Source organism: Heptranchias perlo, chromosome 24 (assembly GCF_035084215.1).
Source record: "Heptranchias perlo isolate sHepPer1 chromosome 24, sHepPer1.hap1, whole genome shotgun sequence".
Classification (NCBI taxonomy): domain Eukaryota; kingdom Metazoa; phylum Chordata; class Chondrichthyes; order Hexanchiformes; family Hexanchidae; genus Heptranchias; species Heptranchias perlo.
In genome coordinates this window covers 5,981,351-5,998,286 of record NC_090348.1, presented here as the reverse complement: position 1 = coordinate 5,998,286, position 16,936 = coordinate 5,981,351, and the positions used below count along the sequence as shown (strand labels likewise).

General features: G+C 45.9%; 1 protein-coding gene across 2 annotated transcripts in view; it reads left to right on the top strand.

The window, feature by feature from the left end:
- The window catches only part of plekhg7 (pleckstrin homology domain containing, family G (with RhoGef domain) member 7), a 126,548-nt gene that overhangs the window by 10,472 nt on the left and 99,140 nt on the right, over nucleotides 1-16,936 (top strand). For both annotated transcript variants that reach the window (XM_068005314.1, XM_068005313.1), the window contains exon 2: nucleotides 16,077-16,808. In XM_068005314.1, the coding sequence (XP_067861415.1) occupies nucleotides 16,101-16,808 (708 nt within the window). In that variant the 5' untranslated portion in view covers nucleotides 16,077-16,100. The remainder of the gene's footprint in view (nucleotides 1-16,076; nucleotides 16,809-16,936) is intronic.

Sequence of the window (16,936 nt, the reverse complement as noted above, 5' to 3'; positions counted from 1 at the left end):
GGAGGTGGCGGAGTGGTAGAGCGGGCTTTCATTGGCTTACATGGGGAAGCTGACCCCATGTCTGCAGATAAGGTCGCCAAGGGGCAACATGTAGGTGGATCCTTGAGATAGTGTACGATATTGCTGTATGTTAGTATGTTATTGCTGACCTTAGGGTTTCTAAAAGGGAATGGTTCTCAGCTGTGCTGCACTGAAAGCCCCAGACAACTGACAAACACCACATGTGGTACAACGCAGATTTTTAATTTGTCACATGGAATTCTGAGTATGTTTTGTTGTTGCAGATGCATTGTGGAATTGTTGATGGTGAATCAGAGGATTCGCTGTTTTATAACATGAGGGATCTTTATGACTTAGAGTGTAATGTCAGTGCTGCTGATTTATAGTGGTTGAATGAATCAAATTCCAATTTATCGGATAATATTCTGGGAAATTTCCTGGTGGTTTGGGGAGTGAATCCCACCATATCCATTATTCTGTGAAAACTGTAAATGAGTGGCTTATATATATTCCTATGTAATTTTTATCCCTTTAAGGTTGAGAATACACAGCAAGATGCAATGCACAATGTACCAGATGCAGTGCAGCGGAACTGAGTGTAGGGAGTGTAGTTCTGTTGCACTTGGGCAATCCTGTGCTACAGTAATGCTAGAGATGGTCCTGGGCTTTTTTAGCAGCATGGTGGGAGGGTGATCTTTTGGTCTGGCATCACTGTGGAGGGAGGACCTGGGGTTTAGCAGAACTGGGGGTACAATACGGGATGTGGCTCATTGGGATTCCTGGTGTCTGTCAACATGAGGGGAGGGGGAGGGCATGGGCTTGGGGGAGATGGAGGTGAGGGTGCCTCAGATCTTCCAGCGTTAGTTGGTAACTTTATCTATGCAAACATTAAATTTGCCTTTTGTGATTGGTTCCTGGAAAATGTATCTGCCCTCGTCTCTCCCTCTCTTTATTTCTCTGTGTCTGTCTGTCTCTATCTATCTATGAGTGTGTGCACATGTGTGTGCCTCTCTATCTGCATCTCTGTGTGTCTCAGTTTCTCACAGGTGTCAGTAATTAGAATGGTCACACTTTCTAATTATCAATAAAACGTAGGTAATAATCAAAGCCTTTTGTTTTTAAAAATCAACCCATTTGGGACAGAGTGACTTGGACAAATTTTAGCTGATCAGAGAAAGTCAGCATGGATTCGTGAAGGGTGAGTCATGTCTGACTAATCTAGTAAAAACATTTGTGGAGGTCACTAACATGGTGGATAAGGGAGTGCCTATAGATATTGTCTATATGGACTTTCAGAACGCATTTGATAAGGTTTTGCACAAGAGATTATTAGGAAAAATGTTCCCTATGGATGTGTACCGAGGACTCAGCTTTTCACCATATTTATCAATGACTTGGATGAAGGAATAGAGAGCAGTTTATCCAAGTTTGCTGTTGACACTAAGCTGGGAGGTACATTAAGTAGTGTATATGGGAGCAGGAAGTTACAAAGTGACAGAGGCTGATTAAGTGAGTGGGCAAAACTGTAACAAATTGAATTCAAAGTGGGGAAGTGTGAGGTCATCCACTTTGGATCCAAGGAAGACAAATCAGAATATTTTCTTAATGGTGAGAAACTAGGAACTGTGGAGGAGCAGAGAGATTTGGGCGTCCATGTACACAAATCACTCAAAGCTACTGGACAGGTACAAAAAGCAAATCAGAAAGGCTAGTAGGAATCCAGAACCAGGGGACATAATCTTAAAATTAGAGCCAGGCCATTCGGGAGTGAAATCAGGAAGCACTCCTTCACATGAAGGGAAATGAAAATCTGGAACTCTCTCCCTAAAAGACTGCGGACGCTGGGTTAATTGAAACTGTCAAGACTGAGATCGCTAGATTTTGTTAGGGATATGGAGCAAAGGTGGGTAAATGAAGTTGAAGTACAGATCAGCCATGATCTAATTGAATGGTGGAGCAGGCTTCAGGAGCTGACTGGCCTACTCCTCTTTTTATGTTACTAACCCTTCTAACCTCATGCTGTGAGTTCATGCTCATCTCCCTCTTTAACTGCCTTGTGACTATGGCAACCCATTCTTGCTCAGCATTTACGGTTTTAAGTAACATACAGCTGTTGGAATTGCCCCACCTGCTATTTGGCTGTTTTCATGCTGCCGGGGAGTGGCCAGTCATTATGTTCCTCGGGTTGTCAATCTTTCTGCTCTCGTGCTTGTGGCTCCTGTCGTGTGTGTTCGGCGCCTTCTTGAATTCTTGTCCCTTTGTTCATATTTATTTCTCTTTTTGTCATCTTTAGCTGGCATAATCTGGAGGAGTGGATCACCCACCCATTGCATGGGATGAAAATTGGATGGTTTCTACAATGGGCAGGTGATCTGCTCCCCCAGATTACCACCCAGGAACTGAGGGTGAAAATTACCACTATAGTGTGCATGTCCAAGGAGGTTATACCAACACAATGTAACGCGATGTTAACATTATACATGAGGTAAGCTGTGTGCCCAGAATGGTTATTTCTGTTTCCTTTTACGTGATTTGAAATATATATGTTAAAAACCGTCTTTACCAGCTGTTAATATGGGATATTCATGTGACAACTTAGTTCTGTTGGAAATTTACTCTGTAGATGACCAAAGCATATAACTGTCTCCATGCAGTCAAACTCTGTCATTGTCTTACATGGCGAATATCTGTTTTTAATGAGTTTTATCTGTTATGTCAATCTAAGTTTTTTGTTCGCGGGGGTTCTTTTACATTGTGGCCCTTTGTGAATTTCTTCTGATGGCCGCTGTCTCAAAAATATAAGTTCCTGTTTTCTGGGTGTTGAGAACCAGTGTAACTGGGAGGATGTCAACACCACAGAGAAGAGACTCATTGTTGAACAATTAATGCACTGTTTGTGATGATGTGTGTTTGACTGGGCATTTTTTTAAGAACAATCTTCAAGTTCAAACTATGTGAGAGTAGGAATAGACTGGACGTTGGGCGGTTCTTCTTTTCCCAGAGAGTAGTGAGTCTCTGGAATACACTGCCGGCTGGTGTGGTGGGTGCTGACTCTCTGCCTTCAAGAGGGAGCTGGACCGGATCCTGACTGGGGCAGAGATCGCATCATATAGAAGGTAAGTGTCTTTTATAGATAACACTTGGCCCATGTGATCTCTTAAACTGGTTTTGATCGCCTAAGGGGGTCGGGGAGGAGTTTTCCGTAGCATTTTTTCCCTTGTGAGCCCTGAGTTTTTTCTCTGGATTTTTGCCTCTCCCAGGAGATTACATGGCTGTGGGAGGGAAGAAGTGTTTAGTCACAATGCCCCGGTCATCATGATGTGGGGCAGGCTTGATGGACCAGCTGGTCTTTTCCCACCCATCAATTTCTTATGTTTGTAGGCTCTTCTTACATCAAAGGAAAAGACTTTTATGGTCTTGAATCCTCCATTTGCTGAGCCTCTTTCATGTAAGGGGGAGGAATCATCTCACCTAAACCATCTAAGACTGTTACCAAGAGCTAGCTGAGAAGTGCAGCAAGGAATTCTGATCCTGACTCTATTTTGTTCTAAATGGTCAAACCTATTCATTTTACGTGCAAGTTTGGTTTATTTGCTTTGATATTATTTTATCAGGTAAATAAATATTTGACTAAGTAGTTTAAGAAAGAAACAACTTGCATTCATACAGCACCTTTCATGATCTCAGGGTGTCCCAAAGCATTTTACAGCCAATGAAGTACTTCTTAAAGTGTAGTCACTGTTGTAATGTGGGGTCAATAAGGTCCCACAAACAGCAAGAGATAAATGACAAGGTAATGTGTTTTTGTGATGTTGGTTGAGGGATAAATATTGGCCAGGACACCAGGAGAACCACCCTGCTCTTTTTCGAATAGTGCCATGGGATCTTTTACGTCCACCTGAGAGGGCAGACATGGCCACGGTTTAACATCTCATTTGAAAGACGGCAGCTTTGACAGTGCAGCACTCCCTCAGTACTGCACTGGAGAGCTAAACTAGATTATGTGTTCAAGTCTCTGGAGTGGAACTTGAACTCACAACTTTCTAACTCAGGGGTGAGAGTGCTACTACTGAGCCATGGCTGACACCTGATGTTTAGTCTGTACATGTTGGTCTAGCAGCAGAATATATTTCCATCCTTCTGAGCTTATGGAAAAACAAGGTGGACATCCCATGTATTCTCCAGTAAGTGATTTATCATGACATGAGGTTAATTGTTAAACATGGACTGTGCTAACACGTATATCCCAGAGAGTAAAGATACAAGAAGACATGAATAAACATGCAGAATGGGCAAGTAAATGGAATCATACCTTTCAGCCAACATCCCAGACTCCTCCATCACCGTCCCTGAGTATGTCCTATTCCTCCAGCAGGACAGACCCACCAGAGGTGGTGGTACAGTGATATACAGTCAAGAGGGAGTGGCCCTGGGAGTCCTCAACATTGACTCCGGACTCCACGAAATCTCATGGTATCAGGTCAAACATGGGCAAGGAAACGTTCCTGCTGATTACCACCTACCGCCCTCCCTCAGCTGATGAAACAGTCCTCCTCCATGTTGAGCGCCACTTGGAGGAAGCACTGAGGGTAGCAAGGGCAGGAATGTACTCTGGGTGGGGGACTTCAATGTCCATCACCAAGAGTGGCTCAGCAGCACCACTACTGACTGAGCTGGCCGAGTCCTGAAGGACATAGCTGCCAGACTGGGCCTGCGGCAGGTGGTGAGCGAACCAACACGAGGGAAAAACCTACTTGACCTCGTCCTCACCAATCTACCTGTAGCAGATGCATCTGTCCATGACAGTAATGGTAGGAGTGACCACCGCACAGTCCTTGTGGAGACAAAGTCCTGTCTTCACACTGAGGACACCATCCAAAGTGTTGTGTGGCATTACCACCGTGCTAAATGGGATAGATTCAGAACAGATCTAGCAGCTCAAAACTGGGCATCCATGAGGCGCTGTGGGCCATCAGCAGCAGCAGAATTGTATTCCAGCACAATCTGTAACCTCATGGCCCGGCATATTCCTCACTCTACCATTATCAACAAGCCAGGGGATCAACCTTGGTTCAATGAGGAATGTAGAAGAGCATGCCAGGAACAGCACCAGGCATACCTAAAAATGAGGTGCCAACCTGGTGAAGCTACAACTCAGGACTACATGCATGCTAAACAGCGGAAGCAACATGCTATAGACAGAGCTAAGCGATTCCACAACCAACGGATCAGATCAAAGCTCTGCAGTCCTGCCACATCCAGTCGTGAATGATGGTGGACAATTAAACAACTAATGGGAGGAGGAGGCTCCGTGAACATCCCCATCCTCAATGAGGGCAGAGTCCAGCACGTGAGTGCAAAAGACAAGGCTGAAGCATTTGCAACCATCTTCAGCCAGAAGTGCCGAGTGGATGATCCATCTCGGCCTCCTCCCGATATCCCCACCAGCAGAGAAGCCAGTCTTCAGCCAATTTGATTCACTCCACGTGATATCAAGAAATGGTTGAGTGCACTGGATTCAGCAAAGGCTATGGGCCCCGACAACATCCCAGCTGTAGTGCTGAAGACTTGTGCTCCAGAACTAGCTGCGCCTCTAGCCAAGCTGTTCCAGTACAGCTACAACATTGGCATCTACCCGATAATGTGGAAAATTGCCCAGGTATGTCCTGTCCACAAAAAGCAGGACAAATCCAATCCAGCCAATTACCATCCCATCAGTCTACTCTCAATCATCAGCAAAGTGATGGAAGGTGTCGTCGACAGTGCTATCAAGCGGCACTTACTCACCAATAACCTGCTCACCGATGCTCAGTTTGGGTTCTGCCAGGAACACTCAGCTCCAGACCTCATTACAGCCTTGGTCCAAACATGGACAAAAGAGCTGAATTCCAGAGGTGAGGTGAGAGTAATTGCCCTTGACATCAAGGCAGCATTTGACCGAGTGTGGCACCAAGGAGCCCTAGTGAAATGGGAATCGGGGAAAATTCTCCAGTGGCTGGATTCATACCTAGCACAAAGGAAGATGGTAGTGGTTGTTGGAGGCCAATCATCTCAGCCCCAGGGCATTGCTGCTGGAGTTCCTCAGTGCAGTGTCCTAGGCCCAACCATCTTCAGCTGCTTCATCAATGATCTTCCCTCCATCATAAGGTCAGAAATGGGGATGTTCGCTGATGATTGCAGTTTTCAGTTCCATTCGCAACCCCTCAGATAATGAAGCAGTCCAAGCCCGCAAGCAGCAAGACCTGGACAACATCCAGGCTTGGGCTCATAAGTGGCAAATAACATTCGCGCCAGACAAGTGCCAAGCAATGACCATCTCCAACAAGAGAGAATATATCCGCCTCCCCTTGACATTCAACGGCATTACCATCGCTGAATCCCCCACCATCAACATCCTGGGGGTCACCATTGACCAGAAACTTAACTGGACCAGCCACATAAATACCGTGGCTACAAGAGCACATCAGAGGCTTGGTATTCTGCGGCGAGTGACTCACCTCCTGACTCCCCAAAGCCTTTCCACCATCTACAAGGCACAAGTCAGGAGTGTGATGGAATACTCTCCACTTGCCTGGATGAGTGCAGCTCCAACAACACTCGAGAAGCTCGACACCATCCAGGACAAAGCAGCCCACTTGATTGGCACCCCATCCACCACTCTAAACATTCACTCCCTTCACCACCAGCGCACCGTGGCTGCAGTGTGTACCATCCACAGGATGCACTGCAGCAACTCGCCAAGGCTTCTTCAACAGCACCTCCTAAACCCACGACCTCTACCACCTAGAATGACAAGGGCAGCAGGCACATGGGAACAACACCACCTGCACGTTCCCCTCGAAGTCGCACACCATCCCGACTTAGAAATATATCGCCGTTCCTTCATCGCCGCTGGGTCAGAATCCTGGAACTCCCTTCCTAACAGCACTGTGGGAGAACCTTCACCACACGGACTGCAGCGGTTCAAGAAGGCGGCTCACCACCACCTTCTCAAGGGCAATTAGGGATGGGCAATAAATGCTGGACTTGCCAGCGACGCCCACATCCAATGAGCGAATAAAAAAAAAATTAACTTCAATATAGATAATTGTGAGGTATTGCATTTTGGTAGAAGGATAAAGGAGGCCACATACTCCTTGGAAAATCAGAGTCTAAATGGGATAGAGGAGCAAAGGGACCTAGGGGTACACATTCACAAATCATTAAAAGTAGCAACCTAAGTTAACAAGCAAAAAAAGCACTGGGGTTCATTCCTACAAGAATAAAATTGAAAGTTATTTTAAACTTGTATAGCACCTTGGTTAGACCACACTTGGAGTATTGTGTACAGTTCTGGTCTCCATATTACAAAAGGATATAGAGGCACTAGAGAAGGTGCAAAAAAGATTTACAAGGATGATACTGAGTGGTTATATCAGGAAAGGCTGAACCGGCTGGGGCTCTTTTCTCTAGAAAAGAGAAGGCTGAGTGCTGACCTGATATTGGTCTTTAAGATTCTGAAGGGGTAGAGAAGATGTTTCCACTGGTGGGGGAGTCCAAAACAGGGGCCATAAATATAAGATAGTCACTAATAAATCCAATAGGGAATTCAGGAGAAACTTCCTTACCCAGAGAGTGGTTGGAATGTGGAACTTTCTTCCGCATGGAGTAGTTGAGGCGAATAGCACAGATGCCTTTAAGGGGAAGCTAGATAAGTACATGCGGGAGAAAGGAATAGAAGGATATGCAGATAAGGTGAGATGAAATAGGGTGGGCGGAGGCTCGTGTGGAGCATAAACACATTGACCAGTTGGGGCCAAATGGCCTGTTTCTGCCCTGTAAATTCTGTGTAAGATGCAGATCTTGGTTCTGAGACTCGATCTACTTATGGAAGCTGCAGTCTCGCTGTAAACAGAAGGAAGGTGCCGATAGAGAGGCTGACCTGTAACATTGTGTTCAGGAGCACTAGAAAGGATTCAAAGACGGAGAAGAATCATAATAAGCCTTAAATCAGTGAGGCAAGAAGAATGGCTTGTGGGAACAAAACCTCTTCTGTTTGAAATAAAGACACCGTGGGATGTGTAATCCAATTCCTTTTAAATCACAATGGGAATGGAGTGGATTATTGGTGTGGAACTAGAGGAGAACTGGGAGGTGTGAATAAAACTAAGGAAACCATGAACGGTGTTACCCCTTTCGCATATTCTCAAAGTGCTTCACAACCAATTAATTACTTTTCAAGTGTAACTGCTATTGTCATGTAGGCAAACACAATAGCCAAAGTGCACATAGCAAAGTCCGACAAATAAGATTGAAATAAATGACCAGATAATCTGTTTGGTGATATTGGTTGAGGGTTGGATTGAGGGCCAGGATAGAGAACTCCCCTGCTATTCTTCAAATAGTACCATGGGATCTTTTACATCCACTGAGAGATGTAAGGAACCTTACAACACCAGGTTATAGTCCAACTGTTTTATTTGAAAATCACAAGCTTTCGGAGGCTTTCTCCTTCGTCAGGTGAGCGAGTGTGGGATTCCATGGAAGGTTACCGCATTTATAGTCAGAGAACAATACCTGGTGATTACAGATAATCTTTCCAACTGCCCGTTGTCAAGGCAATCAAAGTGTTCAGACAGAGTGATGTTCCGTACAGGACCACCGAATACACAATCGGCCAGAACACAAAACAAACAGAGAGAGAGGGAGAGAAACATCCGAAAGGAAGAGAAAGACAGAGAATGACCCGTTGTGTTAAAAACAGATAACTTTTTTTCGCTGGTGGGGTTACGTGTAGCGTGACATGAACCCAAGATCCCGGTTGAGGCCGTCCTCATGGGTGCGGAACTTGGCTATCAATTTCTGTTCGACGATTTTGCGTTGTCGTGTGTCTCGAAGGCCGCCTTGGAGAACGCTTACCCGAAGATCAGTGGCTGAATGTCCTTGACTGCTGAAGTGTTCCCCGACTGGGAGGGAACCCTCCTGTCTGGCGATTGTTGCGCGGTGTCCGTTCATCCGTTGTCGCAGCGTCTGCATGGTCTCGCCAATGTACCATGCTCCGGGGCATCCTTTCCTGCAACGTATGAGGTAGACAACGTTGGCCGAGTCACAGGAGTATGAACCATGTACCTGGTGGGTGGTGTCCTCTCGTGTGATGGTGGTGTCTAAGATTCCTTACATTTGTCAACCCCAGTCCATCACCGGCATCTCCACATCATCCACTGAGAGGGCAGTCAAGGCCTCAGTTACATCTCATCCAAAAGACGGCACCTCCGACAGTGCAGCAGTCCCTCAGTACTACGCTGAAGAGTCAGTCTGGATTAAGTGCTCAAGTCCCTGGAGTGGAACTTCAGCCCACAACCTTCTGGCTCGGAGGTGACAGTGCCACCACTGAACCATAGCTGACACTGAGTTAACCATAATTTCAGGCATCTACTTCACACTTGGCAAATTATCGACTGCAAGAATGAGGACAGCTGAAGCATTCAGAAACAAAATGACAAACTTGTGACTCAGTAGGAAATGAGCTTGGCATCAAAGGCATCAGGGAGATTAAAAATAATCTGATGGGGTCTTGTTCATGAACCTAACAAGGTAATGAATGGCATTTTTTTCCCTGTGACTAACATGGAATAAATAGACAAAACATAAATAACCTGAAAGGTTTGGCCTGACATTGGCATAAACAGCTTATTCATTTTGTTTGAGGACCCAGCCAAAGGAAGCAATGGCAAGTCAGCCTCTCGTTATGACTTAGGGTGTGTATTATGCAGCGGTAAGTAGTTTTACAGGTTTCTCTTCATTTCTTTGGTGCATGGAATTTCTATATTTACTGACAAAGTAAGACATGATAGGCTAATAATGGTCACAATATTGACTGTATTTAATGGACATAGTCATAAAACATTGGGGGTGGGGGGGGAATGGATAGGGCCTGTTATTGGGCGGGGGTAGCACGATCCGCTATTACCCCGCGCCCAATGGCCCCTGCGCAGGCAGGACGAGACTTTCGTCAGGCCTGAGGACTTACCTGAATCAGCGTTGAATGAGGATTCAATGCAATTCGCACTTTCCACCAGTGGGGGGGGGGGAATCTCTTAAAGGCAGGCTGTCTCTTAAAAATCTCTTAGAGGTAGCTGGTACCTGTTATTTGCTGAAAATAACAGCCTGCTGTCTGCATGGAGTTTGAACGAAAATCAGACATCACACATGCAAATCACAGATGCAGCTCCCGTCCCTGTATTTACAAACTGTTGAATTATGTTAAAACATTGAATAAAGGTTGCGCACTACTAAATCCCACATCCTCCAATCTGCATGCCAGACCTCACCAATCAGCCAATCTGAGTCGGTACCAGGCCTGCGAGAGTGCGTGCACCAAGGTTCTCAGCTGATGCACTAGAGACCTTGGTGCAAGAGGTGGACAGAAGGAGAGACATCCTATATCCACAATGGGGGGGGGAGGGGGGGCAAGAGGCCCTCCAGACATATACCCAAAAGGCAGTGGGAGGCAGCGAGGGATGATGTCGATGCCAGGCCCACAGCATCATGAACATGGATGCAGTGCAGGAAGAAGTTCAATGCTTTGACATGAGTGGTCAAGGTGAGTGAGGTCAACTGTCAAGAGACGTCACCTACCAACTGCACCACTCGCTGCATCCACTGTTCCACGCACTACATCCACCATCACCCACACACCAATAAACTCTTTCCATCAGGACTCAACACTTCCAATAAAATGCTTCCTCTCACCCTTACACATTACCACTGTTGCAAGATGCCCACCCACAACTCACAGGCCACACACACTGGCAGTTATTCAACCATAACAGGCACATCACCCAGACACACATCCCACTTTCTTTCAGGAGAAGGTGGCGCATATCAGGAGGCAGCAAGTGTCAGTGGCATTTAGCCCCTCGAGCCTGTTCCGCCATTCAGTTAGATTTTTTTTATTCGTTTATGGGATGTGGGCGTCGCTGGCGAGGCCGGCATTTATTGCCCATCCCTAATTGCCCTTGAGAAGGTGGTGGTGAGCCGCCTTCTTGAACCGCTACAGTCTGTGTGGTGAAGGTTCTCCCACAGTGCTGTTAGGAAGGGAGTTCCAGGATTTTGACCCAGCGACGATGAAGGAATGGCGATATATTTCCAAATCGGGATGGTGTGTGACTTGGAGGGGAACGTGCAGGTGATGTTGTTCCCATGTACCTGCTGCTCTTGTCCTTCTAGGTGGTAGAGGTCGCGGGTTTGAGAGGTGCTGTCGAAGAAGCCTTGGCGAGTTGCTGCAGTGCATCCTGTGGATGGTACACACTGCAGCCACAGTGCGCCGGTGGTGAAGGGAGTGAATGTTTAGGGTGGTGGATGGGGTGCCAATCAAGTGGGCTGCTTTGTCCTGGATGGTATCGAGCTTCTTGAGTGTTGTTGGAGCTGCACTCATCCAGGCAAGTGGAGAGTATTCCATCACACTCCTGACTTGTGCCTTGTTGATGGTGGAAAGGGAATCAGGAGGTGAGTCACTCGCCACAGAATACTCAGTCTCTGACCTGCTCTTGTAGCCACAGTATTTATGTGGCTGGTCCAGTTAAGTTTCTGGTCAATGGTGACCCCCAGGATGTTGATGGTGGGGGATTCGGTGATGGTAATGCCATTGAATGTCATGGGGAGGTGTTTAGACTCTCTCTTGTTGGAGATAGTCATTGCCTGGCACTTGTCTGGAGCGAATGTTACTTGCCACTTATCAGCCCAAGCCTGGATGTTGTCCAGGTCTTGCTGCATGCCGGCTTGGACTGCTTCATTATTTGAGGGGTTGCGAATGGCACTGAACACTGTGCAATCATCAGCAAACATTCCCATTTCTGACCTTATGATGGAGGGAAGGTCATTGATGAAGCAGCTGAAGATGGTTGGGCCTAGGACACTGCCCTGAGGAACCCCTGCCGCAATGCCTTGGGGCTGAGATGATTGGCCTCCAACAACCACTACCATCTTCCTTTGTGCTAGGTATGACTCCAGCCACTGGAGAGTTTTCCCCCTGATTCCCATTGACTTCAATTTTACTAGGGCTCCTTGGTGCCACACTCGGTCAAATGCTGCCTTGATGTCAAGGGCAGTCACTCTCACCTCACCTCTGGAATTCAGCTCTTTTGTCCATGTTTGGACCAAGGCTGTAATGAGGTCTGGAGCCGAGTGTTCCTGGCAGAACCCAAACTGAGCATCGGTGAGCAGGTTATTGGTGAGTAAGTGCCGCTTGATAGCACTGTCGAAGACACCTTCCATCACTTTGCTGATGATTGAGAGTGGACTGATGGGGCGGTAATTGGCTGGATTGGATTTGTCCTGCTTTTTGTGGACAGGACATACCTGGGCAATTTTCCACATTGCTGGGTAGATGCCAGTGTTGTAGCTGCACTGGAACAGCTTGGCGAGAGGCACAGCTAGTTCTGGAGCACAAATCTTCAGCACTACAGCCGGGATGTTGTCGGGGCCCATAGCCTTTGCTGTATCCAGTGCACTCTGCCGTTTCTTGATATCATGTGAAGTGAATTGAATTGGCTGAAGACTGGCTTCTGTGACGGTGGGGATATCGGGAGGAGGCCGAGATGGATCATCCACTCGGCACTTCTGGCTGAAGATGGTTGCAAACGCTTCAGCCTTGTCTGTTGCACTCACGTGCTGGACTTCGCCATCATTGAGGATGGGGATGTTTGCAGAGCCTCCTCCTCCCATTAGTTGTTTAATTGTCCACCACCATTCACGACTGGATGTGGCAGGACTGCAGAGCTTTGATCTGATCTGTTGGTTGTGGAATCACTTAGCTCTGTCTATAGCATGTTGCTTCCGCTGTTTAGCGTGCATGTAGTCCTGAGTTGTAGCTTCACTACGTTGGCACTTCATTTTTAGGTACGCCTGGTGCTGTTCCTGGCATGCTCTTCTACACTCCTCATTGAACCAGGGTTGATCCCCTGGTTTGTTGGTAATGGTAGAGTGAGGAATATGCCGGGCCTTGAGGTTACAGATTGTGCTGGAATACAATTCTGCTGCTGCTGATGGCCCACAGCACCTCGTGGATGCCCAGTTTTGAGCTGCTAGATCTGTTCTGAATCTATCCCATTTAGCACGGTGATAGTGCCACACAACACATTGGATGGTGTCCTCATGGTGGACCTGTGACCTAACTCCATATACCCACTTTAGCCCCATATCCCTTCATACCCTTGGTTCACAGAAATCTATCAATCTCAGATTTAGAATTCACAAGTGAGCTAGCATGAACTGCCGTTTGCAGAAGAGCGTTCCAAACATCTCCCACCCTTTGCGTGTAGAAGCATTTCCTAACTTCACTCCTGCACGTCCTGGCTCTAAATGTTAGGCTATGTCCCCTAGTCCTGGTATTCAAGTATAGGAGACCTCCAAAAACAGTTCCAAATGTGTCGACAGCCAGAAGCAATAATCCAGCCACTAACCTGTAAACCCTGCATGGTGCCTTTAAATAGCGCAGGTGTGGGTCCTCCAGGCACTCTAAGACATGTTCAGATGGTCGGGATTAAGACTGTGCATTGAGTTGAGCGTTAAGTCCCAAAATAGTGTCTATCACTTTAAATCAGCATTGCACACTGATTGCATCCATTTTCTCCCTACTTTACATGCAGCCGGTGTTCGGTATTTGCGCATGCGCTAACTCCTATACCAAGATGGCGTCCGGTGCACATCACGTAGGAAATGTGCGTGCGCAGCCAAGGTGCCATCTCGGAAGTTGGAGAGGCAGTGTAGCATCGAAACAACGGGTGCTGCACAGCCCAATTTAGCGCCCTGGGTGTTTCGAACTACAAAAGTGATCAAATATTTTGCATAGAATTGTGTCAGCTTGTTTTGGCCATTGTAACCTATTTAAAATTACTTTTGTAATCCAAAGAGTAATAGTTTACCTTGTATAATTTCCAAACTGCGGCCAGTATTTGTTTTTATTGAACCTTGGACTGGGGTTTATTTTAATAATGGTTATTCTTGGAGCTCGATTATTGGCAGTTGCTTTGCAATCTCAAAGGATGGCAAGGGGCTGGGTGAAGATTGGTGAAATTACAACACTGCGTGTCTACAATTTTGGGACAACATGAGTGAAGAGCGTCCAAGACAGGAACGTTTTTTTTTGGCAGCATAAATTTCTTCCCCTGAGGAAAAATCCTTTGTTTCATGTAATAGAATGTGCTGGTGGTCTTGCCTTTTGGAATAGGTCATCCAAATAGTGAACACTGGGTGTTGAATGGTAGCTCAATGAATTTGGTGCAATAATTTACTGTTCCAGTCCACAGGTTTGCTCCCATCATTCCCCACACAGCAATTGTCCATTGTCAACCAATTGAAGGGAAGAGAAGGCAGACCATAGGCGATGCGGTACCCCTATAATAAGTGAGGGAAGGTTGAAGGGCAAGTTCCCTTCTACACACCCTCGAGCAGTCAACTGATGAGTGGCATTGGTGAAGAGCTAGCTTCAGCTTGTCTGCCTGGCCTTTCAGCCGGAGGTGACTAGATAATGTAGACCATGACAAGTTGTTTCACCTTGTCCTGAACAGTAGAACCAGGGGACACAGCCTGCACTCGAAGTGGGTGTAAATTCAAAACCAATCTGCAGGAACAATATTTCAGTGAGCAAGTATATATTGAGAGGGGTAGAGGAAGTGAGAGACCTTGGAGTGCATGTGCACAGGTCCCTGAAGGTGGTGGTACAGGTAGATAAGGTTGTGAAGAAGGCATACGGAATGCTCTCCGTTATTAGCCGAGGTATAGAATACAAAAGCAGGGATGTAATGATGGAACTGTATAAAACGCTGGGAAGGCCACAGCTGGAGTATTGTGCGCAGTTCTGGTCACCACATTACAGGAAGGACGTAATTGCTCTGGAGAGAGTGCAGAGAAGATTTACAAGAAATTGCAGATGGATTTCTTTCAGAAAATAATATTTTGGGATACAGTATATGAGTAATTTGAGACATGACATGTGGTGAGTGTAACATGCTCGCGAGGAACAGGTGACTTTGGACCTACAGTTCCCAAATCTCTCTCCCTCTTGGGGTTTTCCTCACCTCGTGTCTGGGTCTGTTGGAGTCTAATTGATAGAGATTGATTGCTATGATTAGTCAACAACTCCATTATCATTGTATCATGTGACTACTAGGATGGTAGAAGGTGAACTAGATGGACCCTGGTCTTTTACCGTCTAGCAATTCCTATGTTCCTATGTGTGCGGCACGCAGAGTGGTAAAGAGGGACATATCAAAAAGAAACGTTGGGCATTAAGATTTCAACTATTTGAAGGTTTCCAGTGATGCACAGTTATAAACAATAAAAAACTGTTAAAAAGTAGCTAAATATTTCCACCCATTTGCATGGAATGTAGATGGGGTTTGTGACAAACAATTGTCCCTGTCCTATTGTTTGCTGATATATTGGTGAGTGTTGTGCTACATATTTTGCTTTTACAGGAACTAGATTTTAATCAGTTGTGGCTGAAATCAGCCAAGCACAGTTAACATTACTGTCCAAAATAATGTCGTACAACTGATTAAAATCTAGTTCCTGTGGAAGCAAAATATGGCAGATTTATAATATATTAAAAATCTTACATCTTCACCCACTTTCTGTCTAAGAAACTGTACTTCCTGTGTTCAACTTTACCCATTTTTAGATTCCTGTGCCCACATTTATAATGGAAACTGCCTATGTAAACCTGTCACGTTGTAATTACACCCTCCCACCAGTGGTGGTGTCAGAGCATCTCAGGTTTGTGTCTCCCATCTCCTCAGCCTGGTCTGCTCTGTCCCAACCAACTCAACTTCTCTGCTTCCCAAATTGCCGTAACTTTGTTATTTAACTATAAATAATAGTATAAAAGTAAAGTATTATACAAAATAAGAAAAAGAGTTTAAAGTGGGGACTGTATTACATCTTCATGTCCTGGTCTAATTATCCCCTGCCCTGCAACCTTGATTATCTGAAGACTACACTTGGTCTTAACTCCCTATGTAATGCCAGGGGAGATCAACCATTAAATTAAATGAAGTTATATGTTTTAAAATGTATCTATTATCCTTTATTAATAGGTAAGGCTCTACAGGGAATGATTCATGGAAGTCAATGTGGAAAATCTGCTTGGTGGGACCTATCTGGAAATGCGGGATCAAGGCTGTGAAGTGGTGAATGTAGATGGTGATGAAGATACTTTTGAAGAAAAGAGTGATGTGGAAGAGAGTCTTTGTGCCTGGAAGCACAACACTGAGGTACAGACAAGTCCATTTCAAACAGAAAGCAAAGAGAATCAATGCATCAAGAGATTGGTATACACTGAACCATTACCCACCTTTAAATATTCTTCCTCCCCGGAACAAGAGGTTTCCCAAAGTCCCCGCTTTCAGTTTGACAGGTTAGCCCCTGCCAGGGTCTCCTTGTCTCCATCGCTTTGGAGAATGAGAAAAAAGAAGTTGGTGCAACCATTATCGCAGGAATTCTTAGAGGCAGGGAGGCGATTCGAAGACCCTGAGGAGCAAACCTCTGACAGTGACTCCTCTGCGCTATCAGATAACTTACAGAGTCCACTTCCTGCGACTGATCCATCCACAGAGGATGAAAGACCTTCCTCATGTAAGGGGACTCCGACACAATTCCAGCAACCTCAAGCCTCCAAGCAAAGTGTGGAAGGCCTGTTATCTGTAAACCAGCAAAAGAGTGACCAAGTTGGGTGTGTGCAGATCACCCCTCAGACAGATAATGATACTCCTTTATGGGCAAGACGAAGAGGTGATTGCAAATTTGCTTTTTTGAATGATCCTCGGCAGGTAAAACGCACGTCTACTTTATATTTTCCTACTTTATCACTGTATTTTGTTTTCCATCAGCACAAGATAAACAATTATCAGACATTTGCCATTGCACACATACAAGGGGCCTCTGGTTTCTATATCTT